The 19,528-nt window shown below is 43.2% G+C and overlaps 1 protein-coding gene across 4 annotated transcripts in view; it reads right to left on the reverse strand.

The window, feature by feature from the left end:
- LOC143208655 (retina and anterior neural fold homeobox protein 2) overlaps positions 1-18,733 on the reverse strand; it is a 50,897-nt gene extending 32,164 nt beyond the window's left edge. The window contains exon 1 of one of the 4 annotated variants that reach the window (XM_076423248.1): positions 17,752-18,733. In XM_076423248.1, the coding sequence (XP_076279363.1) occupies positions 17,752-17,926 (175 nt within the window). In that variant the 5' untranslated portion in view covers positions 17,927-18,733. The remainder of the gene's footprint in view (positions 1-17,751) is intronic. The other 3 variants (XM_076423249.1, XM_076423250.1, XM_076423251.1) reach the window with 3 other exon arrangements.
- Between the last annotated feature and the right edge of the window lie 795 nt (positions 18,734-19,528).

Genomic DNA, 19,528 nt, shown 5'->3' on the forward strand with positions numbered 1-19,528 from the left:
AGTTCCAGTTTCGAATGGCTGATCGTTTATTCGAGCAGCATAACTTTTTGATCAATTACGCGAGATCGAGTTGCTGACACGAACTCCGCTATTTCCGGGTAAAGGTTTCTCGTAGTAATTCAATTTCTGACGCGCGTCTATCATCGCGCACGATGCCAATTGGGGCGGAAGTCTGTATTCGAAACGGCCACGAAATTGTTACCGTTTATAAACGCTACTGATATTCCAAGCAACGCAACGTATCCGAAAATGTTCGAACGTCTTCTATTTTCCCTGTTCATTCACTTCTAACTTAAATACGAGTATATCGAAACACTCCGAAACGAAAATAATATTCTATTCTCATCTTCAGAGACCCATTCAATGAACATCCTCAGTCCAGTTAAAATACTTCACAGAGGAAACTATTTGGTTCCTCTTTCTCTAACAGTCATGTCCTTTCAGCTACTAAATATTCTGATGTTACAAGCACTATTTTAACTGTGCTACATTCAAAGAGGTCTATTTCACAGTTCACCTATTTCGTCGACTGAGATTGTTAGAATCGTACAGAGATATGTCACCGTATCGATGGGATATTTAAAAGTATAGCTGTCAGAACGCAAATACACATTACACATTTTCGGAGTAAAACTAGTCTCGCTAAAATTGCTAGAAAATTGAAGCTGGATTAATGTACAGCGGCATAAGCCATCAAAGGATAGTCCGAAGGGCTAGTGTAAAATGTGAAATTTTTTCTGCAACTTGGAGAAAGAAATGTGACAATTTTCGACGAGCAAACGCGGGAACGGCGCGGCGCGGCGGTAAGAAAGCGTCAACAATTACGGAGCGTTTCGGCGCGAATAAACGCGGGGAATTGCATGCGTTCGGAGTAAAATTAATGTGGGTATATTATATTCGTAGCGGGTTATGGCGGTTTGTGTAGGTGCATATAGAACGTCCGCATAACTGGGCGGTGTAAGCGGGCTTCGGGTGTGTGAGTACGTCTGCGCAATAATTGGTTTCGGTCGGACAGAGTAACCATCGTGATTAAATTCTACGGGGCAGGTGCAGAGTGGTGGTGCGCCGTCGCTGTTGCGTTATATCGAGATCACCGAGTGTATCGCTCCAAGTGGCTCGAGTTTTCGTGGATTACAGGCGACACCGTGTCGCAAAGTGAAAGTTTTCACGGTGTAATTGGAAATCGGTGTTAATGGCGGGGAACACTGCAACGCCTCCCGACTTGACAATGTTAGCCTCGCAAGCAAAGCTCGTTAACCGCACCCGATAACGGTCATAGAAAACAGAAAGCTCAATACTTTACCCAGGAAAATTAAAATTCCAATTTTTAACACATTTAAAAAAAAACATTTTTTCTTAGATCTCGATTGAGACCAATTTGGATATTTGTTCCCCAGACATGCTACAGATGTCCGATCAACCGTCTTAATTGGAAATTAGGTTCCCGTGTTTATTTTTAGAAATTTCGCCCGACAAGAATCGACGAGGAACGAGAAGATCCTTGGTCACGAGCATTAACACGATTTCATTATCGAGCATAATCGATTCTTTGACCGGCTTAATGCCGCGGGGGGAGAATCAAAAGGGGGCCCCATGGTGTTTTGAAATTTATCAACGATCAGTGTTGGCCCATTAGAGCCGGTGCTCGATCCAGAAGGCTACGATTCCTCTCCCGGCCACTTCGTCCATTCTACTATCTTCCCGTGTCAATCTCTTAAGTAGCTCGAATGGGCTACGACCGTTTACACTGTTGCGTTACGATACCATCGGTTTCCCTCCGTGGACGCGAAATACCGGCGACAATCTGTTTTCCCGAAATTGAACCGCTTTCGGCGGACGTTTACGCCAGTGAGACGTGAAATCCAAGTCCCGGCGCGGTGACCCTTCAAACCGACAACTTTCAGAAGCAACTTTGTTCTCTTATTCACCCACGTAACTATTGTCCCTAGTATACCAACATTTTGAAAATTTTCATGAAATATTCGCGAAAAATTATACATAGTTTGTGCAATCAATTCCAGGTAGCCACACAACGCATCTCCCAATGAAACGAGAATTATCATAATCCAATTCTCTGCTTTGTAGTTCGCAGAAAAATTATAATTTCAAACACGATATTATCAAGGACCCACCGCACCTGGCAAGAAAGAGCAACGTTCTATGCTTCGAAAAGATTGCTCTCCCGATTAAGGCTTAATTGAAGCGACGGAGCGCCTATCTGGAAATTAATATTGATATTTCACGGATCGATTCGTGATGATTAATTCGCTAATTCCTCCCGAAATAATTACGCATACATGTTCCCGAGCGTAGACTCGTTTAATGAGGTACCGTGTTTCGATTACCATTAAACTTATTTATAACCGTCGACTGTCGTCACCTGTTTCGTCCACTTGTCTGTTCCTTCGGCCACGATCTGTTTAATGCATGCGCGGCTAACCAGTTGACCGAATTTGATTTCTGCGAACGGCGAATTAACTGTCTGACATCCGATCAACGGGTACATAATGATTGAGCCACGAGAATTTGCCAGACCGAACGAGTTCCACCTAGACATTCGATAATTGAATGAGGCTCGTTACTGACAGTTTTCCAGCTTCCACGAACTTATCATTAATGTAAATTTCTTTATGTATCAGAGGAGATCGTTATTTTAATTTTTCGGGGAGCATACTGTTACTAGTGTGCACCCTGTATTTTGATCTCGGTCTCTTCAATCAGGGTTTTCTAGAATAATCTTGGAGGTAGATGAAGACTCGTAAGTGCCTACTGTGAAAGAGTCATTATCATTTACTTTTTACTTCTCGACCACGTGAAACAGGAGAATGGAAACCAGGTTTTTAATTTTATTCAAACCTTTTTCGAGTTGAAAGACTCTCACCAGAAGATGTAAGTGATTGTAATTCAAGAAAATATTACAGTTCTCATTCCGTGGAATTGTGGGGAGCTTAAATGCTTTTTACAAAGATTAATTTTTATGAAAATTAATCGATTCACTCTAAAATGCATTTAATGTGTACAAGACAATAAGGAATAGCTTCGACGATTGTTGAAGACATATCAAAGACGATCAAGCAATAAAAATTCAGGATAGTTAGTAGAAATGATATTATTTGCATATAAATTTAATCAGTCTAGGCACATGTAAACAAGTGTAAAAGAAACTTGGAATTTCATTTCCGATACCTAATCTCCGCACGAAACGATGTGGATCTGTGGAGACAATAGAGCACGAGGCTATATTTTATCGGCGAGCATGATCCAATTCTCGCACCCAATGGCCAATAAATTCCTGTTTCCTCTCCGCGACGCATAGTGCGTCGGAATGCCCGTTTTTTGGACAAAATTCCATATCTTAAAAATTATAAGTCATATAAAAAAATGTTTCAAATAAAAGTTATAGGGTATAAGGAGGAGTATATGATGATTGTATTTGTTTGGTATTGTTGTAACCTTGAGAAGCTCTATGAAGGTCACTTTTAAAATTTCATACGGCAATGTACATTTTTGATTATGCATTCTAATAGGTGAGGTTAAGACATTTTCAAAACACTACAAAAACATTATTTTTGTATAAACCGTTGTCAAGATGAAAACATCCAAAGTTGGCGTACCGTCTATAGTGGTATTGATTATACGTACCTATTACTGCAAGTAAAACAAAACTCAAAAGTCAAAATTGACTGTTTAGTAACGTGTTTATTTTCGTACGATTTTATAATAAATAATAATCATAATAATAACCATTTCTCGAAAATCTGTGCGTACGTGGTTTCTGGGTGTCTTCCTAAATAAATATTTTTAAAAATTAGGGGGGCAAGCTTGGGCAGAAAATTTTTATAGAATTCGGTAAAGAATAGTCCCACGAATATTTTCTAGCAAAAATCACAAGACATGTTTTACCTTTTTTACGAAAAGCTTAGTTAAAGTTATTAGAATTTTCGATTTCGCGTTTTAACGAACGGATCACTTTGAATAAATAAAATACGATAAATAATAATTGTAAAAACCACTAGGGAGCCAAAATAACTAGTACACACCTTGAACTAAATGCATCCATCGCAAATTATTCAATTTTTCGCTTTGCAATACGTTGTATAATGTTTTCCCTTTATGCGCGTACTTGAGGTTATAACACAACAAAAATTGACGTGTCGGATTATGACGGAAGAAACATGTTCTGTTTTAATCGATATTCAGTTTTATTTTTCTGGCGAATGTTCATGAATAAATGGTATTTTTAAAATAGATTCATGTAAACAGATATACATTTTAAAAATATTGATTTTTTGATTTTTGCCTTCTTGGCCGACGCACTGTGCGACGTTGCGTTGTTCGATGTTGCTCGGTCGTTTATATTTAAGCACGGCTGTCGATTCGAAACTTAATTTCCTTGATCGGCGTGGGAGGACAGGGAGGAACAAGGAAAGGCAAAACGAGAGGAGGAAATAAGAGAAAGAAGAGGGTATGCGCCGTCACACAGAGGGCTTAGCTCGCCGACCAAAGAGGATTACAGAATTTGTCTTCTCGTGGACCGTCACCGGTGCGTCTCGCCGTCGTGTCCTCTCTCTCTCTATCTCCTTTTCTCTCATTCATTCATTCTCTCTCTCTCTCTCTCTCTCTCTCTCTCTCTCTCTTGCTCTCGTTCTATTCGATTTTTATTTTCTCCTGTCTCTGGACTTCTTCTGCTCGTCCCACCCCCTTCTTTCTCTGTGGTTTTTATCTCCGGAACGAAACGCAATGGCCACTTTGCGCGGCACAAAGTTTCGACGGAAATTTCTTCGTAAAAGCCACTGTCACCTGTCGCGCTCTTTAATCTGACGCACGTATCGATCCACGAGAAGTGTTTCCACCCCCTATCCGCCCCCGTCACCCCCACTCACCCCCGCATTCAACCAGTGTTTTTATTATACCGACGGATATACACCCCCCGTCCACAAGTATTAGGATATCTATCGGTTTTATGGAGGAACCTGATGTTTAATCGATATCGTGCAATCTCTGCTGGTTTTTTGTAATTTAACAGTGCCAGAAATGCAGTTTCTATCCTCGCCAGGTTTGTTCGCATAATTATTTAGCACACCGTGCTCTTCTATTATTCTACACGTGTCGGTCTCGGCCCCAGTTGGAAAATATTTTATTTTCAGCAGCTAAGTGCTATTGTTTGTAAAATAGATGCTACTTGTTTCTCTCGACGCTGGTCATCATAATTGGAGACTCATTCTTTCACTTTTCAAATCGATCGAATCATTGGTATTAGTAATTTGTGGGACTCATTCACTGATGTTATTATTTATAGTGCTCGAAGATTTGCAAAGTCGCAGTAAAGAATTGTTGAACAAAATGAAATAAAGAACGAGTGGCTTGAAAGTTGCACAGCGTCACAGAGGGTTAAATCCGCTTTGCCTCTATTGACAGCGTAAAAATTCAGTAATCGAATAACTGCAAAATCACAGCAAAGAAATTTTGTTGGTTACAAATAAATGTTGAAGAAAACGAAATAATCTTGGATAAATACGAAGAGAAACGAGTGACTCGTGGAGAGTGAAATCCACTTTGTCTCTATTGGCAGCGCGAAAATTCCGGAACCACGAGGCAGACGGTATTGTTATCGTCTGTTTAGAGATGTTTGCTCGAATTGAATTTTTCCGTGGCACCTCGGAGGCTTCCTGCGGAGAGCCCGTTTATAAAACAGCGGTCGCGCGGCCACGAGCGAACCCACACAACGGCGATCGACCGTCGTCGCACGATGCAGCCGTAGATATCCCAATAAAGGCTGCACGCCACCGAACAATTAAATTATTAAGTAGTAACGATAACGAGGGGCGGCCCGCGTTGATTACTATTATAATGAAGGCGACGCGACGCCGCGAATTATAATCCCGGTGGCGGCGGCAAAGAACGCGGGCGAACACACGCGTGTCCCCGCGTGTCACGGCACACCGTTGTTGGCCCGTTCTTTTTCCGAGGCTCTTTTTCTCAGACCCTCGGGAAGGAATATGTCGCCCTAACGAGAACGTGGGGAAAATTGAAAGCGCCGAGATTAAAGTTCAAATTGTTTTACACCGGATTATACCGAGACTCGATGTAAAGCCATTACAACGTCGCGTCGTCGCGATGGAAGTTACCGAGTGCTGACTTGCCGGCTGAAAAATGAACTGATGCGAGTTGCACTGTGAAAGAAAATTGAACGTCAAAGCGTTCATTTATTAAGGATATCTTCCGAGTCACTCAAAAATGTATTATCTCCAGGAATTTATTTAACGAAAATTAGATCGCGCGAAGTTAATCCTTTGCGGTCATATGCCGTCACCGAGACTGCTCAAGATTATTATCCTCTGGTAACATCGAACAATTTTATATTTAGCTCTTCGGCTCATGTTCTGGCCCGGATTATTTTTCCTTTATTTGTGCAAAATTTGTTACTTAAAACTTTTGCCAAGTGAGAATTCAGTTATTGTGATATAATTAGAAGCCGACGCATATCTTTCCTTGGTTCAATCTTTGGTGTACATATTCGGTTAGATTAAACGTCAGCCAGTGGTTCATTTGATTTCGTCGAGCACGAGCAAGTCGGCCTTACTCGATTTGATAATTTCTAACTTCGATACAGTTCCAATTAACCAGCTCGAGATGATTGCTAGAACGCTGACCCATTTAGAAGGAAATTTTATCCCCGTTGCAAGAACTTGATGACAGCTTAAGAGCCTTTCGTCGAGCGTTCTTAAGACATGCTGCTCTCCCTCTTCCTCCTCCGCTTTCTCTCTCTCATTCTTTCTCTCGCCCTCTCGTTCTCTCTTCTTCCCCGATCACGTTCTTGCCGTAGCTTTGACAATTTAATAATTCGACACCGGTACGTGAATAATCGACGAACCTGATACCCTACTCTCGCCAATCGAGAATCGAGAGATCACGTTCTACGAGCACCTCTTCTATCCGTGCGATCATCCTTCGACTACTTTCTTGTTGTTCTTTCAATCTCCTTCGAGTGCTCATCAGGCATTTCAAGGAAAATCCGGTTTTCCTATTAAAAAATGATTTGTAAATACTTTGCATAAGTTTGCGCAATGACCGAATGCTCGTTTGTCAGTATAATTAGCGGCTAGTGGAAGTTTATGCTCGTATAAATGTTCACAAAGAATTTCAAAGCAACTGACACAAAACTTGTTTGCCTTCGCAAGCAGTGTCGAGAAGTTAAAAATTGTGTTAGACAATATGAAAATTAGCATTTGATTAATTTTAGAAAATTGTTGCTTGTCGAAAGGTTCGATTTTGATTTTGGTACCGTGGTGTTATGAGTTTCAGAAGCTTGAGGAAGGCCGTGGTTTCATCCCGAGAAATCTTTGCGCCCTCGGAGAATTGTTGGCGAGCCCGCAGGGAGCGAAGCCTGGAAAGCAGGCCGGGGTAGAACGCCACGCAATAAAACACCCCGCCGTGCACAATGTACCTACTAATAATTTAATTGTTCCCAGGCATGCGATGCTTATTACAATCTCTCCATCGACGTTGCGCAAGCACGAACACGAATTCTCGCGTACACGCATTTCTGAGCCGGACTCGACCTGCTCTCTGTCTACGACAGTCTGAGCACGTCTCGATCCAGCACAGATCTTCAATGATAATGCCTAGTTTCCACTTGAGAATCATTCCTGCCTCCGTGGGGAGTACATTTTCACCAGCTAACAGCAGGAGGAGTCTTTGTTACAACGCTGCTTCTAGGTTTTCACTCGTACTACAGACACCGGAACAGAGAAAGGCTACAAACAGATTTTCTATTTTGATACTCTATTCTCAACTTGAAAAAATTATTCACAAGTTTTACGGATTCTGACAGAACGACGGGTTCTAATATTTTTAATTTACGATCCTTTTGGGATTCTAAGATGCATACAATTCATTTCTTCGGTTGCATATTATAAGATAGAATAGCTAAAAATTTGGATAAATGCATTCTTGTTATCTTTATAAAGTAATGCAAAACAATCAATTTCAGTGATCCGTAAGTCTCGTGTTAAAAAAGAAACGAAAATTTTATTTTACATAGAAACTGTCCCTGAATCAGGAATCTATATTTTCCACCTCAAATTTCGCGTTGTTATCGGTCAAGAGCTTGAAGAGTCAATGTTAAATTCGGTTATATTACAAAAATTTTTACATCCAGATATTATTGGTTTTCTTTTTATTGAAGTAGAACTCGAAATATTTTTCAGAGAGATATTCGATATATGTAGTTTGTCCATTCGGACTAAAGAGATTATTTTTTTTCACGGAAGAGGTTATCAGAAAATCGGTATACTCGAACTCTGAAATTGATTTTCCATTTGCGGTAGCCAAGATAATCTTCTCGCTGTCGCAAAAGATTGACGACATCAAACTCGAATATGACGGAAATAAAGCGCGGATAATGACAGTTGATTTTGGGGTCAAAAATTCTGGATAACCCGCAATGCTGCTAATGCGGATGGAAATTCAACTCTTTGCTTTATTCCTGATTTAAACTGTCTACAATATTCGATGCTATTGCATTTGCTTCGTAAATTCTATGATCATCGAATATAATAATGTTGCTATTTGTCAAGAAAAATGATAAAGAGGTTGAAAAGAAATTGATGGTAGGTACTCGGGTATCAGCTTCTTGGCATAAGGGTTAACTCGGTTTGACAAGCACGTCTATCGGTGTACAAGATATACAGTGATTGAGAATTTTGCGAGTACATTTCGAATGGTGGTAAAAATGAGAAGGAAACCGGGAAGAATCGTAAACGGAGCAAGGTGATCGGGAACAAGCGAGAGCCGCGCCGATTTAACCGAATTACCGTTGGATCAAAGCCTACGAGTGGTAATTGGCGCACAGGTGTCGTCGATCAATCGTACACCGGGCGTCGGGGAAGCTATTTTGCCGCTCGGATACCGAAACGTTTCGTGATCGATAGCAGACGGGTCTCCATACCTAGACGAATCCAATGAGACACATCATACAGGCACAGACAGAGGGATTAAACGTGGGTTGGCGGAGACACAGGAAGCCGAGGCGTTCGTGCAGCCCGATGTTACCCGTGATTGGGCGATTAGCGATCGGTGTTATGCCGTGTATCGACTTGAGAACCTTGCTCGCAAAACTACTATTTCACCGTTTGACCTCCATCAAAATTCACTTCATTATGTGCCCCCTCGGAAATTCACAGCCACTCTTTTCTACATTCAGGCAAGAAGTCTTCGTACATCCATCAAAGCAAAATAAACTTTTTCAATTGTCATTGCAGGCTCATTGTCAAGTAACGAAGCTATTTTCTTCGTTTCTAAAGGAAGCTATTTTCTTCCTTTCTAAACTTTTTAGAAAGTCCCAAGCAAACCATTTACGAAATTGATTTCTGTGATAAGAGAAGCCCTAAAAAGATTGTAGATGCAATTGCTGTGCCAGTTGAGAAATGAATGTTTAAATAATTGTAAAATGGCTGGCCTGTACGCGTACAGGCGACGCGATGCGTTCACCATCGATTTGGTATTCCTGTTCAGAATGGCAACGCTGCCGGATCGAAATTGATCGTGAACGATACGAGTGATCGATTAATTCGATATAGGTAACCGACTCGTTTCGAGTTCTATTGATTTGGCGGATCGCCGTTAGCGAGGCTCGAAAAGCAGTCGAAAAACGAGCTATCCTCGCAATAAATGGGTATGAAATTACACGTAATTGCCCGTGCCTCCTTCCTCTCCCACCGCTGCTCTGCCGTTGTCACGCGATCGAAATTACTCCCCCTAACAAAGCACTTTTACCTGCGGCGTTCCAGAGCGCCGCGACGCCGCGCCGCGCCGTTACCTCTACCCCGACCGCTTTAATTCCGCCATTCCTTTCAGTGGCAGCATTTTTCCTCTATTAACTCTCTGCTCTTCCGTTCTTACTTGCATACGTCACCTCGGTGTACACCGTGTCTCGCTTGTTCAAACCTGACCAACAAGCCATCAGTGCAATTTTAGTAATTAGGGTAGGAGAGATATCACGCTTTAGCAGTCAATAAAAAAATTTTGTTTCCTCGTAATTAACCTTTGCAAGGTAATGTGGGGTCTCATAAAATTAAATCTGTTTGTTTACTTTTTATCCTGTGTTATTCTTTATCCCAAATTTATTAAAAACGAGACTATTTATAAAATTCATTTGCCGGGGTCTAAGAGACCCCACCTTACTATTTATTATATGTGTTATTAGACCTAACCTTGCGAGGGTTAACACAATTTATTTTCTCTTATTATATAAGAATCTTATATAAATTTTGGTAGTTTGAATTAAATGAAAGCAAAAAGAAGGTGAGTTGGTAAAGTGGTCTTTATTCTTGAGATTTGGATTCTGTGTCTTCTGTGCTTCGTGCTTCGTGCTTTGATGTCTCATTTTTTTGTACCTTTCATTTGGCCAATTTCAAATTTTCATCGCTCCACTACATAGTCCAGGCTCGTAAAGATTGGGATAACTTTCTGGATGAAAGGAGCGCAATTTTTGGGTGGACCGACGGGGAATAAATAGTGATTGTACCCGGAGACAATTTCCGCGGAGACAACCCGATTAATCGTGCTCGAATTACCCGCGGATCGGCGAAGGCCGCGCGTGATTAATTGGAAGCGTGCTGAGGAGCAGTTAGTGGCCGCACCGGCCGGAAAATCAGAAAGGATAATTGTGCGAATTACCAAGGAATTGATGCAATTACGACGCGGAGCCGCGGCGGCATTATCGCGCGGCGTTAAGGAAAGTTATTCGTTCGCCGGCCGGCTCATTATGCCCCGAGAAATTAATGAAATTTGAAAGTACATTAATCCACAGGCTCGCGTACGAGGTAAGATTGATTGCGGTACACTTAACGTTACTTCCTACAGTCCCAGTCCCCCCTTTCTCTTGCTTTTTAACGATTCGTCTTGTTCGCGGATTTATCGGGACACTCTACAATCGGATCACATCTGCGATCGAAAGTTCCTAGAAATTTTGTGCAGGTGTACACTTTTATAGATTCATTGGAAATAGAATAAAAGATTGATTTCTTGTCGCCTACTTGAATATTGCATGAATTTCTAAAAAGAAGGATTGACATCACAACAACCTACAATTCTATGAACTTTTAATACTGCGATCAAATGCAAGAAGAATATTGAACAAATAAATCTAGGGAATAATTAAGAGAATCAAGACATGAGCACTCCGCAACGACCTGCGAACCTTCCCCGCGTTTCTGCAGTTAATTCGACTTCTGTGTAGAGTAATTCATAAGAAATGGCGTTAGAAGGGTTGGCTAATGTCTGGTTGCACTGCTTTTTCTACTTGTTGATTGGAAATGCATAGCACCGACTGTATTTCCCGAGTAGAACGGGTAGTCAAGTGCTTCTGTCGGACAGTACGGGAACGATTCAGGAATCCATATTGTTGCCCGTTAATAGCACGTTGAAAGCCAATCAGCTGCATCTACGATCCTCCCCACCCTAATTACGGTGCCCTACAAGCATTCCGGTTATATTAAAGACACCAAGAGCTGGGCGCGGGCAGCCAGCAAAAGTTCACAACAGCCTTTCACTTTTAATAACTTAATAAATTCTTCCAATGACTCGGTCGCGGTCAGAAGGTTTTCGACAGGGATAACAGATCCGTTTTAAACCTACGAAGGTAGCCGCGCCAGGCAACGCGATGGCAGGAGACGACGAAGAGGAGGAGGAGGAGGAAGAGGACGGTGGAAGATAAGATGGAAGAGAAGAGGAGGATGAAAAAGAGGCTGTAGAAGAAAGTAGATGGGGCAGGCGCGATCCATTAGTAGACACGTCAATTCAGCTCTTAAGAAGCGACTGACTTAAAGCCGCTTCCATCTATCTCTTTTTTTTCGCCCCTCTACCCGCCCGTTCCTCCCCTTACCACCATCATACTTATTAGCGGAGGCCGACCTTGCCTTTTACCTTTTCTTCTTTCTCGCGGGACGGTATCATAATTAATGATAATTCGATTAGCGGGACAAGACTGGGCTCCGACTAAGCAACCGTCCTTTTCTTTTTCATTTTATTTCGGGGGGAGGGGCCGGCGATCGTGCTTTCTTCTTGTTTCGTGCGGCTACTTGATTTCTCCTTTCAATTTTCTCGTCACGGAGATGGGCACCGGGCCCCCGTTTCCTGAATTGACCGCCGACAAGCGAGTTAAGTGACTCGATTACTCTCGGAAGACGTGATTTACCTTTCGCGAGCTTCCTCCGGCAAACGAAACCGAGGAAAATCATTTCTGAAAATCGAATTATTTCATTTTTCATGGAACCAGATCTACACTGGTCGCAAGGAAACTTGTAACCACTTCGCAAATTATGCCTGATGTTTACTGGATGATTTTTTAATCGCGTTTGCTTGTATTTAACTTCAACTGCATCAAGGAAAAAATCTTGTACAGATTCTTTATTTCTGTGCTAGCTTCTAATTTGCAGAACAAACTATCAATTCTATATACGTTTACCCTACATATTTCTTCTACATTGTGATAATAAATAATCGAATTTGTGAAATCAATACCTACTTTTTAAAAGATCAAATCATGCTATATCGTTTGCGGTTTTTCTTAAACTTGAATGCAAAATATTGTGAATATTGCAGTACTACATATATCGGTAACTCGGTAGGAAATGACGATCGATCATAGTCGTCACTGTACATATCCCGTGGAATCTTTTCGTGACAACACTCAAGATAATGAACGCTGATCGAACTTCATTAATTACTTCCAAGATTTTCGCTTCCGACGTTTGATCATTTCTACCGGGACGGTCTACTTCTTGCATACCCATCGAGTTGCTGAATACTATTTATATCGCCGAGAAGTGCGTTGCTACTTACTTGCAGGAATGAGATTGAGTTTAATATATGTATTATGCTCGTAAAGTCTGTTTAATTTTTACTTCCTAAACTTTCGCTTATTTAAACGCGCACTCCACTTTTCTGATAATGTTTTCATTTCTTACCTAAGCTTTCACTTATTTATACGTACCATTCTCTTCTTTAAATAATTATTCGGAATTCCAATGTTAGCATTATTCGAAAAGGAAACCAACTTGCCAGACACCTAATAAAATTCTTGTGATTTGAGCATACAATTCTTCCTATATTAGAATTCTCATTTCTTTTGCATTATAAATAGTAAATAACGTAATCAGAAAATTTACATTCAGAGTAAGTATTTCGTTAGCCAAGTTGATGAACAAGTAAAGCTGATAGAACGGGGTCAAGAAGAGCGACACAACTGTTCTTCACCGAACAAATTAAGAAGACAAACGAATGAGATTTTCAGAACTGGTCCAACAGTGTCTCTGCAACATTCTCACAGGAATTCCTCAGAAATGATGTTTTTCGAGTATCGTCAGTATTCCAGCGAGGGTGCGCGATATCGTTTCTGCGTACAATGAAGCGCCCAAAGACGATATTCTCCTCTGCTGGCGAATCGATCGAGCCCATCTGAACCGGGTCCGCGCTTCCGCGCGTCACAGCCGAAGGAGGACCGGTCTATCGAGCATTCCGATCGCGACACGTTAATCGTCTCAGAAAGAAAGGAGGCGAGGAGGTTCGGGCCGAAACGCACGCCAACAGCAGTCAAATAAATCGGAGACTCACCGATGACGACTCTGTTCGTCGCGCAAAGTCTCGACCCGCATCTGATCTCTCTCTCTCTCTCTCTCTGATTCTCTCTCTATCTCTATATCGAGAGTGAATCCGTCCGTAGGATGCAGCGAGGCTGCAAGGAATCCATCAGGGACAAACGGTTAAGTGCATTATGCAAAAACGCTTAGTTATCGATCATCGACACCGGCCGCGACCAACGAGATTACACGAAGCTTAATATATCGCAAACAGAGGATCGAGAGCGGGCCTTAACCGGCCGAGGCGTCGAATCACGCTAATTCCCATCAATCGGAATGGTTGACGATTTCGCGCGGTAAACCCCGTTCCTCCTCGCCAACCCCTTCTCGCCCCCTTGTCCTCATCCCTCCCGTCGAGTTCCTCTTCGATCCACTCGACGGCGAACCCTCGAACGCTCCTCTTTTTTCCCTTTTGGTCTCTTTTTCGTTGCAACCCCGGGGGGAAGAGTACGAGGCGAGCCAGCGCCCGTACGAAATTGTTTTGTCGATTTTTACCCTTCCGGCCGAAAGTGTTGCGTCGATAACGGGTGCGGCCGTGCACGATACTTCTAACAGTGACATCATAAACGACAGTCGGTGGTCGCGATCGTTCCCGTCGAACCGCTGCTGCGAGCAACAACAACGACGTCCGCGACGACGGCCCGACCCGACCCGACCCGGTCCTCGAAATTGGAATTATCGGGTATATGCGTTTCGACGGGCCGATGCAGCCGCGCGCCGGTTTACGTTTAACTTCGTCTACGGGGCTACTAATTAGAGAACGTGGCCCGGCTAGCATGTCGCCGGCAGCCTGATTGTCGTGATACTAACGATTTTTCAATTAAATTCGAAACCGACGCTGCGAGCACCGTTGCTATAATGGCGACACACAGAGGAATCGCCGAAAACCTGCCTCCCGAAAGTTCAAACGCAAAGTTTTCCGATCGACTAATTGGTATAGTTAGTCTAGAAACTGTTTGTGCTAATTGAAACAGCTCAGCTCACCCGCTCAGTGTCGACGATCTGCTGTAACTGCATTTAACCCTCAAATTAAACCATAATTTCAGTGTACGTATTATGTATAGTATTTTAATGTACTAGATATCACTTAAGAATTTGCTTTGACAGTTAAAGACTGTCTAAAAGGGGACAGTTTCGATGGTTGTATCGATGGAACCTTAATGGACTTCATTTAAGGTCATTTAGACAGTCGTTTAGCCATTTATTAATTTTCTCAAACATACTTTCGAAGTACTTATCTCCGTGTTACGTTCGATTAAACAATCTTCAGTTTAATTCAATTAACGGAAGCTGCTTCTTCTTATGGGATAGCAATTGCTCTAGTAACATGAACTTGTTGATGCATGCGAGTTTGTCAAGAGTAGAATAAAAAAATTCCAGGGTTCTCGGTATTAAACTGTAGCCATTTTGAAGTTGTGCTTCACAAGATTTGTAGATTCTTTTTCAGTTTGTTTCGCGTACACATCAAAGAAGCAGCAATAACAGTAGCAAAACCTCATTTAATTCCAGGACAAATTAAAGTTCTTTAAGTGACATCTGTTTATTTGTGTTAGTCAATGTACAGTTTCCATTGATACTGTTACAAAAGTTCTGTGTGTAATTACAAGAACCGAACCGTTGACTTTCTATTCGATCCGCCTGAGCACTATTAAAATAACCTTCTCAACTTTTATCAATTGGGAAATCTAGTTTGACGGTGCTAACTGGTAGCGTGCAATTTTATGTACAGCAGAGCCGGAAGCTGATTGCGAAGTAGATTCGTCGTAAATCTCTCTGATAGGATTACGACGAAGCGGATGAAGTGCTCGAACAAAACTACCACCAGCTCCGTCTGATAAATGTCCCTCTATCGTATTAGCTTATTAAATCTGGTACATAGAGAACTTGAGCTTTGACTAAATTGTACAACACAGCCCGATCAATAACCCCACCGGTTCTGCAATGAGCACGAAACATAAACTGGCCTATAATTTCACTTCGATTCTTTCGCTATCAGTAGATTGCGCTGCTATGGACACCAATTTAATTAATAAATCGCGAGAGAGGGAGAGAAGAAAGAGAGAGAGAGCTGAGAACGAGACATAATTCTCTGCCGATAAGCTACATTCAATTACGCCGATCGAAATTCGATCGGTCCGACGAAACAATAGTTCTAAACAGACACGTCCACTTTGTGTTCCGGTAATTAGATAATCGCTCGCAACTATTCATTATTCCCGCTTGTTCGTGATTATTAATTCCCCCGCGGGAGAAGGCAGACCGCGTCGGATATTCAAATCAGATGAAAAATTATACAAACGAGCTGCGACTTAATCTATGAGGAGAAAATGCCCCTTGGGAAACTCGCGGCGTGCCCGCCGACGCGACGCGACGCGCGATTGTTCCCTGATTTCTAGCGCCGATTTCAAAGCGAGCGGTGCCGAACGCGCTACTAATGCGTTCCTCTAATTAGCGTCGCGCTACGGGAATCGCCGAGCAAGATACATTAAGGTTTTCACGAGTGGATTATCTACATCGTCATCGCAATTTGCTTAACTAGCGAGCTATTAATCGCGATCGGGACTATGGTGTCGCTAATAACAGGCTCTCTGATCGACTCAAATACTTATTAGCCGCGTTCGCAAAAAGAAACCTCTCGAGACACCATAATCTAATCTCCCAAAGCCTAGGAAACAAATTAGACGACGCAATTGTTGTTACATACTTCCCAGGATATTTTAAGTAGAAGCATTACAGGAATCAACAAATCAAGTTAAGTCACAGTTAATGACGAGCTCTCCCTTCAAATACTTACTAATCACATTAGCAAGAAAAAAGAACACATTCAATATACAGTGCAATCTAATCTCCCAAAGGCTACGAAAGAAATTAGACGATGCATTTGTTGTTACATACTTTCCAAGATATTTTAAGTAGAAGGATTACAGGAATCAACAAATCAAATTGAGTCACAGTTAATGACGAGCTCTCCCTTCAAATATTTAATAATCACATTAGCAAGAAGAAAGAACACATTCAATATACAGTGCAATCTAATCTCCCAAAGGCTACGAAAGAAATTAGACGATGTTGTTACATACTTTCCAAGATATTTTAAGTAGAAGGATTACAGGAATCAATAATTCAAATTCAGTCAATGTTAATGACAAGCTCTATGCTCGAATACTTATTAACCACGTTAGCAAAAAGAAAGAAAACTTCGAAAACGGTGCAATCTAATATGCTCCAACGTCTACGAAACAAATTAGGCGATGCAATTGTTGTTGGATATTTCCCAGGAAATTTTAAGCTTGCGGGAATCGACGCTTGTCAAATCAAAGTCCGCAATCGAACGACGGATAACATCGAGACCGGTAATTGGATGAAATGATTGATCGAAGCTGCTTTGTTAATAAGTCTCCAGGGGTAATCTGAGCCGTTTTGGGATTTGGGATCCTGTGGCCTGGTTTGTAGCTTAGGGGTTGCAACCGAGACGCGCGAGCCTCGTGCGTGCCCGTCGGACAGAATGCTGCGCGCCATACTACTTCTCACAGTATTGTTCAACCATAATATATTCAAATGATTCCAATCGGTGCAAACACTTTGAATTTGCACGCTGATGTTAAGCAGCATTTTAAACCAAATTCTTGTTGCATGATTGCATTGAATCGATAATTAAATATTTTAAGAGAAAACACGACAGAGGGACACGAAGGTTGAAACGCGAGTTAATTGACCCAAGTTGTGACTAGATTGTTGTCCACTAATTTACAAAGCTGATACAGAGGAACTTGTATCCTCTTTAAAAAATCTTACGAGACTCGAACAAAGTAAAAGCTATTAAAAATTCATGAAATATGTAGCTGTAAAAACATACAACCCATAATCTAGTTATAAAACACTCAGGAACATTAGTATTTAACGAAGGATAAGTAATCTATCGTATCATCAGCTAATTAATCGAATTATGCTTATCGCATATGTCCCAAGGAGATTACGGTGTAGTGCAAATTAGTTGGATAACCTCTAAAGCATTCAAGTATTCCAGAATACCAGAGGGTAATACATATGATATAAAGAATGGCTGTAAAAGAACGTTTGAGTATTCGACGGCGAGTAGAAACATTACCAGTGTTTTCCTGGGTGTCCCGAGCGCTATCCTCCATTTCTTGATGAGTTCGCTTGTTGTTAGCCAGTCCTAGGATAGCGTCGATGCTGTGCCTGGGCGTGCTGCTGGCAGGTTTCGGCAGGACGATGTCCTGGCTGTTCTGTGATGCGGTGTCGACGAGCTGTTGCGAGTCCATCGTCGAAAATCCAAGTCCGACCCTCGATCCGATACTACTTAGGCCACTGATCCCGGCGCCGACAGGATCTGCCGAGCGATCCTTATTTCTACGCACTAATACTGAACCGACGCACGAACCGATTGTCCTGGACACACGTTCCCAGCCTGAGCAAACATCCTGGGGACGTTACCACGCAACCACGCGGCAGTTTCCTCTGGTGACTCTTCGAACCGACGCAAATTTCGGAAAATCAGCTGCCACCGAGTCATCCACGACGTTCTCTAAGCGCTCCTCCCTTTTTTATCCGACAGTCCAGTCAACACTCGGCTAGAAACACCCCTGGAACGTGTTTCATCGCTGATCCTCAACGCACAACACCTTGACACATCGAGAACTCCTCCGTCGACACCGGCGACGGTAGTTTGCACCAAATAGTCTTTTCTGCTTTGGTCTTTGAACCAGTTGTTCGATACCCCCTTTACACACTATACTCCTCGAGGATTCTGGATGTTGTGCCTTCGATCCTGGCCCACGGGGTCCACGCAGTCCGCTTGGGAACGGTCACCTCGCACGGTCATCGAGCCAGCGTGGTGGTGCGGTGAAAAAGCTGGCAAAATAGTCGCCGGCAAGGGTCGAGACTGTTGTGCGTGCGTCGTGCCAACGAGGACTACTCGGCTGTTGGCTCGGCGGGGTGGCCTTTGTTGTAGCTGCACACAACTACTCGACGACGACCGAAAGAGGTGGTCCAGGCGTCGTTGGGCGAGGCGTGGCTTTGCTCGGCGAATCGGAGGCGCCGCAGCTCGTCCGGCGGGCCAATGGGCGTCGCGAGCCGAGAACATGGCGAGGCAGTGGTGCTCAATTGCGAGGGGCGCCGGTTAACCCTCCCTTGCGGTCTGGTGGTGGGGTTAATTCGCAGGGGTAGAAGAGGTGGACTCTAGTCGGGCTTCCGTGACACCGGCGGGTACACCGGCTCGGCTCTGTTCGGCTCGAGTCGACTCGGTGCGCGTGTGCGGATCGCCTGTGTGCGAGGGTTATAGGGTTTATGACGGGTTTGTGCGCGCGCACACACATAAGGAGGGGTAGCAGCTCGGCCGAACATAGACGCCGCATACACAGAGACAGAGACGGCACACATGCTCACCGACCGGCGCGGCTTGATTCTTGCGGCGGATTCTGGCATTCCCTGTAATTGCCAGAAATGAGGTAAAGCTTACCGCTTACGCGGAGCTTCTCCTACGCTTCTGGATCCGGCGGCGCCGCGTCTCGCGTGCACCCGCGACTTTTGCGCGCGCTACCCGCTCCTCTACCCGCCGTGATCCGTGATGTGCGTGCGCCAAGCCCCCCGGCTCCTGCGCCAGCAATTTTTCGAAGACAGTCGTTCACGGTCGTTAAGCCGTTTAACCCTCGCGCACCGCGGTTGCATGGTTGTCGCGTAGAGGGGATCGCGACGACTCCTCGCTCTCTCGTGGTAATTGCTTCGTCTCGATCCTCTTGCGTCCGTCGCCCGCTCGTATAATCTCGTTGTTCTTCGCCGAATTATGTTCGCTTCCGGGCCCGCGGTTTCCTCCACGCTTTTATGCTAATGAATGCTGTCTAATTGTTGAATAATTGAACCAGCGG

This window comes from Lasioglossum baleicum, chromosome 5 (assembly GCF_051020765.1).
Source record: "Lasioglossum baleicum chromosome 5, iyLasBale1, whole genome shotgun sequence".
NCBI lineage: Eukaryota > Metazoa > Arthropoda > Insecta > Hymenoptera > Halictidae > Lasioglossum > Lasioglossum baleicum.